General features: G+C 39.0%; 1 protein-coding gene across 4 annotated transcripts in view; it reads right to left on the minus strand.

Annotated features, from left to right (window-relative positions):
* Nucleotides 1-17,568, minus strand: part of PPP1R12A (protein phosphatase 1 regulatory subunit 12A) — a 164,005-nt gene extending 146,437 nt beyond the window's left edge. For all 4 annotated transcript variants that reach the window (XM_008958330.6, XM_034936274.3, XM_003832870.7 and 1 more), the window contains exon 1: nt 14,329-17,568. In XM_008958330.6, the coding sequence (XP_008956578.1) occupies nt 14,329-14,565 (237 nt within the window). In that variant the 5' untranslated portion in view covers nt 14,566-17,568. The remainder of the gene's footprint in view (nt 1-14,328) is intronic.
* Between the last annotated feature and the right edge of the window lie 303 nt (nt 17,569-17,871).

Here is a 17,871-nt window from a genome sequence, read left to right on the forward strand (position 1 = left end):
ATGTTCAATTCTCTTGAATATACACCTAAGAGTAGAACTGCTGGGTCATATGGTAACTCTGTTTAACCTTTTGAGAAAATGCCAGACTGTTTTGAAAGTGGCTATACCATCTTACTATTACCACCAGCAGTGCATGAGGGTTCCAATTTCTCCATATCTGCTGTGATTTAAATATCCCTCCCAAAACTCATGCTGAAACCTGATCCCTAATGTGGCACTGTTGATAGCTGGGGACTTTGGGAGGTGACTGCATCAGGAGGGCTCTTCTCTCATAAATGGATTAATCCACTCATGGATTAAAGGGTTAATGAATTAATTGGTTATCATGGGAGTGGAACTTGTGGCTTTCTAAGAAGAGGAAGAGAGACCTTGAGCACGTTATCACACTCAGCCCCCTCACCATGTGATACTCTGTGCTGCCTCAGGACTCTACAGAGTCCCCAACAGGCAAGAAGGCTCTCACCAGAGTTGACCCTACAACCTTGGACTTCTTAGCCGCCATAGCTGTAATAAGTAAATCTTTTTAAATAATCCGGTTTCTGGTATTCCGTTATAAGCAACAGAAAACAGGACTAATACAACATCCTGGTCATTACTTGTTCTCTTTTTTTATTAAAGCCATCCTAGTAGGTGTGAACTAGTATCTCATTGTGGTTTTGATTTGCATTTCCCAAATGGCTAATTTCATTTTACTGTCGACTCTATGAGGGTACTGTTGGTATATTTTTGCTCAAAAATGTGTCTTCTCAGCACTTAATAGTGTCTGGCACAGAAGAGACCTTTAATATATATTAAATGAATATACAAAAGATGATTTTTTTTTTAGGTGTGTGCATGGTAGAGGAGATGGACTGTATGCAAGTGAGGAGAAAACAGAAAAAGACCCTGAGATTCTAGCTTAGTAAATGGAAGACTGATATAAAAAATAAGATATGGATCATGTAAGAAGGAGGACAGATCATATAAAAAGAAAGTTGAAACTACATAAATAACACAAAAAAGGAAAATAGACATATGAGAACCTTGGCAACATTCATCTTCAAGAAAGAAACTGACAAAAAGGTACACTGAACCGGGGCATTCAGAAGACAAACCAGTAGTGAATAGGGTCATAAAAGGCTCAAGACATCTGCTGATAAGTTACCTATAACTTACAGAGCTTTCTCAGGGATGTCTTCCATTGATACTCTGGGTTACGCCCGCCTAATAAAGCCTTTAATTTCACCTTGTATCTCTACTCTACCACTTATTTACATTGTAATCATCGGCTCATGCTGCCACCTCAACTAGATTGTATACTACATGTAGCCAGGGACCACTGTTTTTAGAGATTAGTACTGTGCTGGACATATGATAAATGGTGATCTCTCTATGTTTCTTGCATGAATGAGTTATTCACTAATTTAAATGAATAACAGCATCATATAAATGAATACAGATATTGTTTAATATTTTAATAACTTCAAAATTTTCAAACATTAGAACTAAACCTTACATAAAGAAAAAAGGAAGAACACTTTTTACCTTGTCTTCCCCAATTGCTTCTCTGAGTGAAATACAACTAATTTTATTTTCACAAACACACACACACAGAGTAATAAAGCAATAAAATAATTTTCCTCAGCCAGGCATGGTAGTGCATGGCTGTAATCCAAGCACTTTGGGATGCCAAGGCAGGAGGATTGCTTGAGCCCAGGAGTTTGAAACCAGCCTGGGCAACACAGCAAAACCTTGTCTCTACTACTAATAATAATGATTTTAAAAGTCAGCCAGTTGTGGTGGGCACACGCCTGTAGTCTCAGCTACTCAAAAGGCTGAGGTGGGAGAATCACTTAAGGCCAGGCAGTTGAAGCTGCAGTGAGCTGTGTTCACACCACTGCACTCCCAGCCTGGGTAACAGAGCAAGACCCCATCTCAAAACAAAACAAAAAAAACAATAAATAAAACAAAAATCTGCCTGTGGGTGACATATAGGGGATAACATTATCGCATCAATTTAACAGATGTGTCAACATGAGTACTTTCATGGTTAGTTTTCCATTTTCAATATACTAGAAACTTTATTAAAAATGCCTTTTGCAGACTTAGAACTAACCCAAATCCCCATCAATGATGAACTGGATAAAGAAAATGTAGCACATACACACCATGGAATACAGTCATAAAAAAGAATGAGTTCATGTCCTTTGCAGGGACATGGATGAAGCTGGAAGCCATCATTCTCAGCAAACTAATACAGGAACAGAAAACCAAACACCTCAGGTTCTCACTCATAAGTGGAAGTTGAACAATGAGAACACATGGACACAGGGAGGACCATCACACACTGGGGCCTGTCGGGGGCTCAGGGGCAAGGGTAGGGAGAGCATTAGGACAAATACCTAATGCATGCAGGGCTTAAAACCTAGATACGAGTCGGTAAGTGCAGCAAACTACCATAGCACACGTATACCCATGTAACACACCTGCACGTTCTGCACATGTATACCAGAACTTAAAGTAAAAATTTTTTTAAGAAGTATTTTGTATAAACAATCATTTAAATCGCATGTTATTTTGAGCAAAACATAAGATTGCAGGTAAGATTTCTAAGAAACAATCCTAAGGAACACAATGTGATCAGCGAGTAAAGATGTACATGGTATAGGCCAGGTGCGATGGCTCACACCTGTAATCCTAGCACTTTGGGAGCCCGAGGTGGGTAGATCACCTGAGGTCAGGAGTTCAAGACCAGCCTGGCCAACATGGTGAAACCCCATCTTTACTAAAATACAAAAATTAGCCGGGCATGATGGCGGGTGCCTGTAATCCCAGCTACTCGGGAGGCTGAGATGGGACAATCGCTTGAACCCAGGAGACGGTAGTTGCAGTCAGCCGAGATCACGCCCCTGCACTCCAGCCTGAGCTGCTGAGGGAGACTTCGTCTCAAAAAAATAAATAAATAAATAAAAAAGATGTACATAATATTCACCATATGATAAAAAGTGGAAAATATACTGAATGTTCATCAGGAAAGGACTAGGAAAATAAATTCCAAGATGTATATGCACATGCACATACAATGGAATACGATATACTCATTAAAAGGGAAAATGTATATGAATATTCTTTAACACAGAAATGTTTCTTAAAATACATAATGTTTCAAAACTGGTTATAAACCAGAAAATTAGGTATGACCCCATTTATAGAAAATTACATACTTGTATAGAGATATTTAAAAGGATGTTAAACTTTTAAATGGAGCAAAGTCCAGTCCCAAAATTTTGGATAACATTTTATTTTTTACATTTGTCTTTAGTGTTTTAATTAAATAATTAATCTTAAACTTTTACAACTATTTTTATTTGAGATAAAATTCACATACAACATTAAACATACAAAAGTAAGCCATGTTTAAAAATAAAAAGGAGAGGCCAGGCACGGTGGCTCACGTCTGTAATCCCAGCACTTTGGGAGGCTGAGGCGAGTGGATCACCTGAGGTCAGGAGTTTGAGACCGGTCTGGCCAACACGGTGAAACCCAGTCTCTACTAAAAATAAGAAAAATTAGCCAGGCATGGTGGTGGACGCCTGTAATCCCAGCTACCCGGGAGGCTGAGGCAGGAGAATCACTTGAACCTGGGAGGCGGCATTTGCAGTGAGCCGAGACTGTGCCATTGCACTCTAGCCTGGGAGACAGAGCAAGACTCCATCTCAAAAAATAAAATTAAATTAAAAAAAAAAGGAGATGGGGATGACCCATATAAAAGCAAGACACTGAAGACTTAATAATTACTTATTAAATTTTCATGTATATCAAAAAATAATGGAAAACACTGAGAAGATCAACAATATAAAGGCATTTTAACTGTAAAAAATGATGGTTCAAAGAGTTAAACAGCAATAGGCATTTTAAAAGAAAAAATCTTGAATATGCTACAGAGTTCTTAAGTAGATTCCATGTACTTGGAAGGAATACAGAAATTGCTGAATATGTCATCTGTCCAAACCTTTTAAGAAAAACTGCAGAAATTAAAATATCTTTGAGAAAAACAATAGCTCTTAATGAAATAGTGTCATGATCTAGAGCCAGCAGCATCACAACCTTTTTTTAAAATGTGAGACCTGGTCTCACTCTGTCGTTCAGGCTAGAATGCAGTGGCGTGATCACAGCTCACTGCAACCCCAACCTCCTGGGCTCAAGCAATCCTCCTGCCTCAGCCTCCCGAGTAGCTGAGACCACAGATGCGTGTCACCATGCTCAGCTAATTTTTAAATTTTTTGTAGAGACAAGGTCTCACTTTGTTGCCCAAGCCAGTTTTGAACTCCTGGGCTCAAGCAATCCTCCCACCTCGGCCTCCCAAAGTGCTGGGATTACAGGCATGAGCTACTGTGCCAGGCAGCACCAAAATCTTTTGCAGAAAACACAAACATATACAAAAAAGATTATGTTCACAAGCTATAACATTGACTTGTTTCATCAAAATGTAGAACACAAATGAACAGTACTTTAGGTTTACAAATTCTGAAGCATACTCAAATCCACACAACGTAAAGAGTTAACTTAAATCCAAGGTGACATTTATGATCATATTCCAGTTAAGAGTAAGCTTTTTAGAAAATATCATGTAATCACGGTATTTATTAACCATGATGACTACGTGATCCACCTTTATTCACCAGATGCATCTTCGAATGATATCATTTTCAAAATTTAAAAACTCTCCTGAAAGAAAAAAAAACTCTCAACACTGAGGGTATTTTAAAAAAATGTTCTGGAGCTGAAACTCCAACAGAAAAGCTCTAGAAGTGTTCCATGCAAGAATATAAATATTCAAATAAGTTTATAACCATCTAAAACAATTTTGAAGGCTAATAAAATATATATAATTTGGGATGTTTATTACAAGTAAAGGTTGAGTGCATACGTGTACGTGTGTGTGTGTAACAGTCCATGAAAATATACTTTCCCACATGGTTATTAATCTTTAAGAGGGTGCCAAGTGACATCTCACAAAATGTATTCTCCTCTGCACTATGCAGTATTCAAGAAAATGACATGAGCTTTGTACAATCTTATGATTTTATTGTTAGAGGTCACGTTAAACTAAGAAAATAGTAATTTCGGCTCAAATGTGAGTTAAATCATCAAGTTAAAGTAAAGCTTTTTATTAAGTGAAGCTCTCTCTGCAGAATATCTCACTTAATATACATAACATTTAAATAGACTACTAAAAAAGTGACAGCTGAGGAATGCTTTCACTTCTTTCCATGGTTTCTACTGAATGTCATTTCAGAAATGCCTATACAACACATGACAATGTGGAATGTCTCCTCCCGTGAAAGAGCATTTGAGTTGAACAGCAAGCACACTTAGGGCAGTAACACAGAACTCAAGCGTGTCTTTTTATGGTTAGCCAGCATAACAATGCAAAGATAAACAACCAAAACACTAATAAGGTCAGAAAATACTGACATAGAGGGAGCCATAGTAAAAATGTTATTTGGAAAAAAAAAGTATCAGTAAAATAACAGAAAATATGCATTATTTCTAATATTACCATGCTAGAGATTTCTTTTCTCTTTCTTTTCTTTTCTCTTTATTGGTAGAGACACGGTCTCCCTATATTGCCCAGGCTGGTCTTGAACTTCTGGGATCAAGTCTCTTGCCTTGGCTTCTCAAAGTGCTGGGATTACAGGTGTGAGCCACTGCATCCAGCCTAGAGATTACTTTTCTAAATGAACACTCAAGGATTTGTTTAAAGAATTTTTAAACTAAGTTACATAAACTGAAGCGTCTATTGATAATCAGTAATAGATCTCATTTCAAAAATAAATCTAACATCCCAATAATTTTTTTCTTTAAGACAGAATCTCGCTCTGTCGCCCAGGCTGGAGTGAAGAGGCATGATCTCAGTTCACTCCAACCTCTGCCTCTTGGGTTCAGGCAATTCTCGTGCCTCAGCCTCCTGAGTAGCTGGGATTACAGGCATGCGCCACCATGCCTGGCTAATTTTTATTTTGTATTTTTAGTAGAGATGGGGTTTTCCCATGTTGGCCAGGTTGATCTCAAATTCCCGAGCTCAGGTGATCCGCCTGCCTAGGCCTCGCAAAGTGCTAGGACTACAGGCGTGAGCCACCATACCCAGCCACCTAATAAATGTTTTGATTGTAATAATGGCTACCTTTACATTGTAAGTATTATAAAAGTAAGTGGTTGATATAAGCTTTTTTATTAGGACATTTTAAAAGTTTGTCAGTGTGTTTGTTACACTTACCCAATTATTTAATATTCTATGAATTCTGCTCTTCAAAATATTAGTTTACATTGTGTCCAATTTTTTTAATCATTAAATATTTATTGTGTACCTACTAAAACAAAATGCCGATACAAAAGGAGATTTAAAGAAAAAAGAATCAAAGTCCCTACCTTAAGGGTATATAAGGGACTTCTTCCCCCCCACCCCCAGTATCCATGGTATGAAGTTTCCTACAATTTGTCTCTAAAAAGAATCAAATACGTACATGTATGTATGTATAAAAAATTTACTGTAAATGATTAAAAAAAACTAAAACAGGCTAAGTGCAGTGGCTCACACCTGTAATCCCAGCACTTTGGGAGGCTGAGATGGGAGGATCACTTGGGCCCAGAAGTTTGAGACTAGCTTAAGCAACACGGGGAGACTCTGTCAAAGAAAAAAAAAAAATTAGCTGGAAGTGGTGGCACATGCCTGTATTCCCAGCTGATCGGGAGGCTGAGGTGGGAGGATCACTTGAGCCCAGGAAGGCTACAGTGAACTATGTTCATGCCACTGCACTCCAGCCATGGTGACAGAGTCTGTCACCCTGTCTCAAAACACACATACACACACCACACCCACACACACACCCAACAACTGAAACAATATGAATTGCTATTAGGGTAAAGAAAAATAAAGGTAGTTAAAAATTAAATTCTATGTCCTGAAAAAAGGAGTGTTTCTTGTTGCTGCTGATATATTCTGCACATAATGGTAAGTCAAAAATAATCTTGGCACTTCCTAAAATTTAGGACAATTTCGAATTCTGAGATTAATTTAGATACAGTACTATTGCACTTCAATTACCATAGAAAGGTCTTAAAAGTATGGGCTAGCTAAAACAAATGTGGATGAAGAAAAAAATTATATGTGTGTTTCACTTGATTTTCAGCTAATTTACAGAGAAACCTCCAATTACTAAACACCACCATAATGATGAAAAGATTTAAGAATATTTCCTTCTTCAGACTTCAAAGAAGATAGCTGGCATAGGGTAAAGTTTGAGTTTCGGCATCAAACAGACCTGCATAAGAATTCCAGCTCTGCCATTTATTTTCTTGTTAACCTTGAGCAAGTGAAAAAGCATGTTGTGAAAATTAAACTATTGTTTGGAAAAGCACTGCTCCTCAATAAAACACTGATTAAGTCATGGCTACTACATATCTGACTCCAACTGAGAATAAACTTATAACTGTTGGAGTTCTTCAACCTTTCAAAGAGGTATACCAAAATGCCAATACCTCATCATCTTTTCAACCTTATTGTGGAGCCCCACAAACTTTCAAAAGAAGGGTGGAGTAAAAGATGGCAATTTTTTGCGGTAGAGGCAATGAAAATAGCAACTTCATATAGCGTCAAGAAGTAACATGTTATGGTAGTAACAAAACAACGTTTTATGCCTCCCCCTATTAAAAGGTTTTTAAATAGTTTTCTTTTAAAAATCATCTAATAAGATTTTTAAAACACTTTTCTTATGTGAACTGTAATTTTTAAATGTGGTAATAACAAATGGATGATGAAAAACATTTCCTCTATTCCATCCAGTGTTTCTACCTGGCTATAGAAAATGCTCAGTCACAGCTTGCAATCATACTGTAGCTGAGGCACATGAAAGATGGTCTTGGTTATGACACCTCAAAGTCAGACCACAAAAGTGTTGCCAGGAAGCACAGAGGCAGCAACTACAGAAAAAGCATTATAACAGCAGCAGTGTGGGCACTGGTGCCCTACCAGCACACCCCATATATGGCTAGGGTTGCCCACTTATTTGTAGGAAGTGAGGGGCCAGTTTGGGGTTGGGAGGGTTTTATTTGTTTGTTTAGGTAGGTTTTTAAAAATGGATTTAGGATGATTTCAATAAAAACTTTTGAAAGGCATGAGCATAAAGTGTTACAGCTTTTCTAAAAAGAAAACTATGTCGAGAAATATTTTACACTGCACATTCTTTTAGACACAAATTTTAATGCTCTTTAAAAGTTATCCAGTAGGTTCTTCCAAGATCTTAACATTCTCCATCAAAAAAAGGTAAACAGTTACAAACTATAAACTCTTAATTCAGATTTTACATAGTAATCAAACTATTTGCTAACAAGCAACTCAAAATTAATTGCTTCCAGTCTCTTTTACACTTCACATCTTAAGAAGACTACACAAAAGTATTCCTTTTACTGACGAGAGGATCACATATTTTACAAAGATGCTTAAAATGGCTCCCTTAGAAGTAGATCAAATTTGTATTTTAAGAGCAAAAGGATTTCATATTAAACCTATCTGTAAGTCTGTCTGTTTTGGAAAGTAAAAGAAAAACTATTTTAAAATTCTAATAGCATGGAACATGGAACTAATTCCACTTTGTATTCCTCTAGAAGTGGTACCCAACCTTGGCATCAGGAACTAGTTTTGTGAATGACAATTTTTCCACAGATGGGGGTTGGGGAGTGGGGCCGGATGAAACTGTTCTACCTCACATCATCATCAGGAATTAGATGCTCATAAAGAGCACACAACCTAGATACCTCAGAAGCGCAGTTCACAATAGGGTCCGCACTCCTATGGGAATCTAATGCCGCTGCTGATCTGACAAGAGGCGGATTTCAGGCAGTAATGCTAGCTTGCCAGTGTGTCGCTCACCTCCTGCTGTGTGGCCTTGTTCCTCATAGGTCGTAGATTGACCTGTCCACGGCCCAGCGTTTGTGAACCCCCGCTCTAGAGGATCTAGCTCAGACTCTTACAAAGTGAGTAATTAATTAATGACTCAACTGGATATAATATTTTTCTACCACTTACCCAATATCTAGACTGCTTTAAAATTTAATAGAAAGGAGGTCGATATTAAGAATTTTTTAGGCCGGCCACAGTGGCTCACACCTGTAATCCTAGTACTTTGGGAGGCCAAGACGGGCGGATCACTTGAGGTCAGGAGTTCGAAATGAGCCTGGCCAACATGGTGAAACCCCATCTCTACCAAAAATACAAAAAAAATTAGCCAGGCGTGGTGCCACGCACCCGTAATCCCAGCTACTTGGGAGGCTGTGGCAGGAGAATCACTTGAACCTGGGAGGCGGAGTTTGCAGTAAGCCAAGATTACGCCACTGCACTCCAGCCTGGGTGACAGAATGAGACTCCATCTCAAAAAAAAAAAAAGATTTTTTTAAAATCTCAAGATATTAAAATATATTGAAATCTACAACAAAGTTTTTAATTTGTTTCATAATCACACAAATTCCATTATGTGCAAGAACAATATGCTAAGTATCTGATGCGAAGGTTTCAAAAATATATCTCACAACATAAAAATAACTCTGAAACTTCCTATTGATGATGAGGTAAAAAGAGAAAAATTCAATAAACCTTTAGTGAGCATCTACTATGTGCTAGGCTCTGGAAATACAAAAATTGTGGAAGATTAGGTCCTCAGAGGCTACAAGGGAAGACAAACACAAACACTATTCAGTAAAAAGTGTTTTTATTGCAGGAGAGGCACAATATAAGGTACAGTGAACACCCCAGAAAAGAGAATGTGAATCTTGAACAATGACTAGAATTTTAATTGGCAAACGAGGGAGAGAGGATAAAAAGCATGGCTAAAGGCATGGAAATAAAAAATGTAAAGATCTAGTTGAAATGTAAGCAAGTTAACCAATTTCTATAAAGGATACAACACAATGGAGATGTATCAACCATAAGCTAAATGATAAAATGTACTATATCCAAATTTAGAGAGAGGAATAACACCATCAAAATGATACTGTTCAAAGATTAATATGACAGCAATATGCATGCTAGATTAAATAAGGGAGAGAATAGAGGCAGGAAAAACAATTAAGCTATTACTATACTCTAGGGATAAAAATAAGGCTAGGTGCGGTGGCTCACGCCTGTAATCCCAGCACTTTGGGAGGCAGGTGGATCACCTGAGGTCAGGAGTTCGAGACCAGTCTGATCAACATAGAGAAACCGCATCTCTACTAAAAATAGAAAATTAGCTGGGCATGGTGGCACACGTCTGTAATCCCTGCTACTCGGGAAGCTGAGCCAGGAGAATCGCTCGAACCTGGGAGGTGGAGGTTTCAGTGAGCCAAGATAGCGCCACTGCACTCCAGCCTGGGCAACAAGAGCGAAACTCCATCTCAAAAAAATAAAATAAAATAAAATAATAAAGGTATGAACTAGGTTGCCAGTAAAAAGTGGCAAAGAAAAGAACTGATGCCAAGGTAATTGTAAAGAAAAGACTGAGCTAGAAGACAGACTGGATTATGCATAGACAAGGGGAATGAGTAAACAATAACTAAAATGTTTAACTTGATTCTAAAGATTAATACATCATTAACAGAAACAGGAACATCAATGAGAAGAGTAGACTTGATGAAGAAAGACAGACCTGTTTTAGGATGAATTTAAAGAAATTCCTGACGATGTAAAATTGTCTTACAACCAAATTAATAATACTTTTAAAATAATTAGTTAAAAAGGATGCTGGTAAAGTCTACAGATAAGTATCTCTAATGTTAACGGATAAACGTAAAATTATAATACTGAATTGCAACTATGAAAATCTGTATTTGAACAATAAGAAATCCTTTGAAGAAATCACAAAGGTTAACGTGAATACAGTAGTTGCCATTCTATGGCAAAGGGGGTGAACTTGTATTTACTATATTACTACTTAAAAGACATTATTAAATATAAAATTACAATACATTTAATATTTCATTTCAAATCAATACATAACCCCAAAAAATGGAAATGAGGCTTGGAGCTTTGCAGAAATGAGGGAACTGTAAACTGACTTGGAAATCACTGGCACAGAGGAAAAAGAAAAGATTTTAAGGCTAAAATCAACAGGCTAAACTCAAAACTGCTGGAGAAAAATCTCAGCCCTGTATTTTATGCACACCAGTATCAGTAAGAATCAGCAATAAGGCATTCTATATATAACTTTATTAATCTCCTTAAATCTTTATAAAATATGCTAAAATAGAGATATAATCACATACTGTAAAACTCTACCAGGTAGCTATAAAATCAGAAGCTGATTATTGCCCCATTGGTAATAATGAAATTCTACTCTAGACCTCGGTTCTAGAAAAACCAGAAATTTATATCTATGGTTAACTTTGTGCTGTTTTGTAGCTTTAGGGGTCAGGTCCCGGGTGGAGTGGGTGGGGGAGAAAGGCTATTCTGAAGACTAAGATAGGAAATTTGACAAGAAACGCTGCTTTTTCTTCTATACAGAGGACATATTTCTATACAAAAAGAACAGCTGAAGACTGGATATCTTTTATAACTTCTAATGAGGTAGCACATTCAACAAATTAATAAACCTTTAAATATAAGCTCTTTAAAGTAAAAGTAAAACATTCGATTTTTAAAAGCATATTTGTGGGTTGTGATGTTCCTAAAACTTTTCTCTTGATAATGAAATTTAGAACATTTGATCAAAACCAAAAAGTAAATGAATATTCAGAAAACAATAAACAATTAACCCGGTTATACATTTTAGGTATTCTACGATCTTTTGAGAGGTTAAAGTTTTAAAGAACTATTCAAGGACTATTAAATCAGTGATTTTAGTTTTTATAATTAAGTATGGAAAACAAGCTAAGTTCAAGAGATTTCTTAAAAGCTTAAAATTTTCTTGTGTGTGGTTTTTAATTTTATTTATTGTCTTTCACTAACTGTTGTCCTAAATTTGCCCAAAGTGAACTCCCTGTTTTCATAGTAACAATGGGAAAAAAGTACAAGAGTTGATAAATAAGAAATGAGAGTGAAGAAAACAACAAAAATTTTTAATGCTTGATATTTTAAAGACTTTGGCTTCACCGATTTAAGGAATTTGCAGATAAGGAAAAATGTTATGGAAAGGGGGAGGCGGTTGGAGATTATCGGGTCAAGCCCACACTCACAGTGACAAAAAGTGACAGAAAGATACTATGCAAATGGAGTAAATTTAGAAACTTCTGTTTGTCAACTAAAACAAAATACCCAATAAAGATATATCTACACAACACCAAACTGACCACTGAATTCAGTTAATCAGGAAGACATTGGTAAGTCTGACAATTCTTGTAACGTGTGAATATTGAGAGGAGAAAAAAAGATCTTAAGAAGGCAGTTAAATGTATTTTCTCTTCTTCCCTAAACCAGTATCACAATAATGTAAATATCAAAACTTTTCGTCTTCCTCTAAGCCAATACAACTGGGTTCCTCCACAACAATAGTAATTTTAAATTTCTATTTGACAATTTGAATAAAACATATTGATGCGAACCATTATCCAATTATCCTGACCTCCTACAGTAATAATCGTCTTTCAAAATCTGTTTCACACTAAAACGTGTAAAGTACACTTGAAAGAAATTTGAAGATTCATCTTATATAATCACATTATCATTTTTAATGCCAAAAGTTTCCTTCATTCTCAACACCATGGTTTTAAAATCTTAAGAGTTATGATATGCCTTAAATAAACTTCACCCAAATAAAAAGTTTGCTATGCATTAGAGAATCTAAATTAATGAAATTGAGAAAGCGCTAGAGACCCTGCTATATTTTTACTGGGTGCCACATTTTTAATTCCATATTTGTCCTGCAATGTGTCAATCATTTCAATGTATCCAGTCAACTTTGTAAACAAAGGCTATACTCCATGTCTGATATGAGAATTCCATTACATAAAATTTAAAATGGTCATCACTCCCTTAAACAGTAAGCAGGACAAGGAAAAATGTCACTACACACCTTTTTTAAAAAGGCGTCAAGTTAATATTCATGAAATATAAAGCCTTGAGTTTCAACCTCCCAAACAAGTTTTTACTACAACATTACTCAAAATAAGGCTATGCATCTTCCACACACAACCAAGGCAACTTTGAGATAGCTTACAAGTCTTTTCATTGTTAAGGGGAAGCTATTGCTGCAAAGTCATTTTCTATTACAATTATTCCAAGTTGCCCGCTAAAAAAATAGAAAAAGCCTATGTTTTGTCACCTATTACCATCACTTAAAAATTGCTTTTTATGCATAACTCTACGTGGTTGTGTTGCTTTTGGCCTGTTAAAGGCAAGGCAACATTATCTCTGGATTGCCAATAGTTTCTCCTTATTTGGCTAACATTGAGAGATCCCAATCAGACTACTATAAAACTTTAATATGCACAAAGCATCCATTTTGAGAAAAGTTTGTGACCAGCTTTCTTTTTTCCCACCCCCAAAAGAAAAACCAGAGCTTGGTAACCGGCTTTGAAAAGAGTGTCCCCTATTTATTCTTCTCTTTCTAACACCAGTGCACACCCCAGGACCTGGGGCTCAAGGATCTCTGACACTGCGGCAAACTTCGGGTATCAGACTCAACACGTTCCGGTCCGGAGGTGGGCAAGCCCTTTAGAGGGCTTCTTTACTCTACCCACTTCCATCCCCTTCCTTTCAGCCGGTGCAGATCAGCTAATTACACCCTGTTTTCCCCTCCCCAGTGACCAAGAGTAATAAATGAGAAAACAGGAAATCGTTCGTTCAGGGCACTCAGCTTAGGGCTCTAGATTACTATTATTATCATCATTTATAATCAAGTCCTAAAAAATGCAACAAATCCAATGCCCACCTACAAGTCAAAGATGTTCATCTGCCTAACCGTCCCTAATGCCCCTTGTTAGTTTTCTTCCTTCAGCATCCACCCCTCCGAATATACCACTGACACCGGGGCCCAGGCACAACCCCACTACACCCCTCCTTGTCTCGACCCCAAATCCCAGACTTATCCACGAATGGCCCTGGGGCCCCAAGACGACCACAGTTCCTTTTCCCCTATGCCCCGGAAATCACCCGGTTCCCAACTCCACCAGCAACTGTTCTGAAGGGGGGCCTCAAGCCCAGCGCCCTCCCTTCCACCAGCTCTCCCTCCCGCCCTTTGGGGAAACCGCCCCCTCATCCCGCAGCAGGGAGTCTCCCGCCGCCCCCAGCCTCAAGAGGTGGAGAACTGAGGGCAGGCCCGAGCAGGAGGCCGACGAGAACCCTCACGGTCAGGAGAGCCGGCGGCGGGGCGCACAGACCTGGTGCAGGGCAGTGAGTCCGTCCACATTGGCGTAATTGATGTCGGCGCCGCGGTGCAGCAGCTTGAGGACCTCGTCCGTGTCGCCGCTGGAGCAAGCAGCCAGGAAGACGGCGCCATCGTCGAACTTCACCTTGGTCTTCTGGCGCTTCACCACCGGAGGCTCGAGGTCCGTCTCGGAGCCGATCCAGCGTTTCAGCTGCTCGTTCCGCTTCTGCTTCGCGTCCGCCATCTTCATCCCCTCTCCTGCCGCCGGGTCTTCTTATCGCGAGGGGGGGAAGGGGGAGGCGGAGAGGGAAGAGAGGGGAGGCGGAGAGGGAAGAGAGGGGAGGCAGGGGGTGTGTGAATGTTTCTATGAGTGCGGCCAGAGGAGGGCTGGGAACCCGGAGCCGACGCTCGAGACTTCCAGTATCCCACAGAGCACTGGGGCGGCGCACCCGGCCGAGCGGACCTCCCTTCCTACCACAGAAGCCCTCCCGCCCCCAGCACGGCCACCCGTCACCGGCGGCCAATCTAACGTAACTTCGCGAGATCCGGACTGGGAGGCGCCCTTCGACCAGTGCGCATGCGCCCTGGGACTGCGCCCGCCCCAGGAAGAGCGCTCCCGCGAACTGCGGCGGGGGTGGCTGGGCCACCGGAGGGAAGAGGGTGTGGCCCAGGCAGCGGGGGCTGGGACGGACCTGGAAAAGAGGAAGCGGGGAAGGAAGGTTGTCCTGTCGGGCTGGGGGCTCCCGGGAATCCGGAGGCCAGCAGTGGAACCGCAAGGCTCTACAGGGCAGATCTGCCTCCCGGGCTGTCTCAGCTACGCCGAGTCGTTGGCTCAGGGCGGAGGATTTTCCCATTGGCTGCGTTATTTGAATGGAATGGGGGATAGGTCGTGAAGTAGGTGCTGCTGGTTGCTCTTTCTAAGGAACTCAGATGAACTTGGACATGTCAGAATTAATAACCTTTTAAAAGTGGGGTCTGTGTAGCCGAGGGTTTTAATGGTAAGTTCTTGAGGTGACCACCTATTGACAAGGGTTGACCTGCTGTAATTGCGGTGGCTTCCTGCCAACCCCCACTTTAGAAATGTTTTTCTTCCTCTCTTTACTTGTTTTGTTTTGCTTTCTCTCACGCTTGGGTTCTCGTCTTTCTTCCTTCAGTGCTTTAAGCCTGTCTCGTACTACCCATGAGCTTAGCTCAGCCTGATTACTGGTCCTTACCTTTTAAGGGATTTCTGGTTACAGTTCCATCTCTTTCCAAGGAGGGGTAAAGACCTAGCTGCGTCTAGCATTTAAACGGAACGTTAATGAAGGCAATTAATTCAACCACTATTTATTGAATACGTACTATGAGCCAGTAACTGTACTAGGCACTGAAGATACAATGAAAAATATGACATTTATTTGAACCACCTCTTGAGTTCACTCGCCCAAACAAGACTAATTTATCATCGTCATAAAAAAAAGACTTTAACTTTGCCTTGTATGACCACACGCGCACACACATAGGATTTGTAATACTGATGTCTTATGAGCCATCTATCAACAATCTCCACCAATTGATTTTACTGAACACTGCATTGTTACCATCCACTACTATTTTTAGAGCATTTAGAAAAGCCAAGATAAAAACCACAAAACCTTACCATGGAAGTTTAGGGGTCATCTAGACAGAGTCCCTCTAGAACTAATTAATTTACTTAATTTTACCCAGAAGTAGGATTAGAATTCACTCAGCAAATACTATGCACCTGTTCTGGGTCAGGCATTGTTCTAGGTGCTGGAGATAGAGCAGTGAACAAATAAGCTTTTCTTACTCTCAGCATGATGCCTTTTCCAGTGGACTACTTCACAGCCTATCATATTGAGAAATAAAATAATTGAGTAAAACATGATTAGGAAACTGTCTGCCTGTGAGACAATTTTCTGAACCACAATTATTAGGATAGCAATAGAATCCAGGTCAGGGTAAAAATATTTCCTCTGAAAACATTGTAGGAATAGAAAATGAATGTAATATTCATAAGATGTACCATTGTATCATTGTATGTTCATTACATACATTAAAGATAACATTAGACCTTTGAATACTCATGGTGTTAGGTATTGAAAAACATTGTTAGCACTAAAATACAAAATCCCTATCCACAGAATACAGCTCTCAGAATAAAAGAAAGGAACTTGAGGATTGCCTTGTCAGCTCCTGTCTCTACCTAGGCAAACTGACAGCATATACTGTTTTCCAAGAACGTTATGGCCTATGTGGTAGCTCTTAAAAGTGCCCTTGCAGTATAGATGGGAATCTGAAGATTTCATTCAGGCAAAAGGAATTTAGTGGGAAGTATGCTATTCCTGATTCAAGCACTTATTTCAGGATGCAAAATTAATAATAGTTTATTAATAAAACATAATTAAGTTCATTCAGTTTCCAGAAGCTGTCAGGGAAAAAACAGCCAACCAAGGAGGGCTGTTATCATGTGCAAATTTCACTGAATTTAGTTTTTCTTCTTTTCGTGGCTCTAAGGGTCAAGACGCTCTATGTTAATATTGAAAGTACTCTGAAACTGCCACCTACTTTGTCTTTAGGGAGGATTTTTTTAATTGTTGTTAGTGAATTAATGGTACTGAAGACCTTGGGTTAATTCTAGAACAAGCAAAATTTTTTATTGACACACACAGTCCCAGCACAGTGGCTCACACCTGTAATCCTACCACTTTGAGAGGCTGAGGCGAACTCTGCCCAGGAGTTCGAGGCTGCAGTGAGCTATCTGCACTACAACCTGAGCGACAGAGCTAGACCCTATCTTTACCAAAAAAAAAAAAAAAAAAAAAGACACACACACACACATGCTTTTATTACATATTTGTCTAAGCAGAACAAATGGAAAAAATGCAAATATTTTCACTTCCTAATGGCTTCTAAACAGATTGGGATATGAGGATACATTTTAGCTCCTTTAAAGCAAATTAAGCCTTAAAATAGAAGTACAAATAAAACTATACTTACTAATTTGCATATATGTATATATAAAAATATATTTTTGGCTGCACCAAATCAATCATATTGGAGGTTTTTGTTTCTGAGACGGGGTCTCACTCTGTCGCTCAGGCTGCAGTGCAGAGGCATGATCTCAGCCTCCCAAGTAGCTGAGACTACAGGCACGTGCACCACCAGGCTTAGCTAATTTATTTTTTAAGTTTTGTAAAGATGGGGTCTACCTATGTTGTCCAGGCTGGTCTCAAACTCCTGGGCTCAAGTGATCCTCTGCCTTGGCTTCTTAAAGTGTTGGGATTACAGGCGTGAGCCACTGTACCTGGCTGGGGGTTTTATTTATTACATGCACAAGATTGTCAGAATGAGATCTGTGTATATCTTTTTCAAAGTTTAATCACACTACAGACATTTCCTTACCATTAATTTGCTTGCTAATTATGATCAACTTAAACAATTTAAATTATAAACATATTTGAAATGCTGACATGCACAGCTTAGATTTGTTTCTGCTATTATAATCTCTTTGTTAAAAATGTACATAAGATATTAATAAATACTTTGATATATT

The sequence above is a fragment of the Pan paniscus genome, chromosome 10 (assembly GCF_029289425.2).
Source record: "Pan paniscus chromosome 10, NHGRI_mPanPan1-v2.0_pri, whole genome shotgun sequence".
Taxonomy (NCBI): domain Eukaryota; kingdom Metazoa; phylum Chordata; class Mammalia; order Primates; family Hominidae; genus Pan; species Pan paniscus.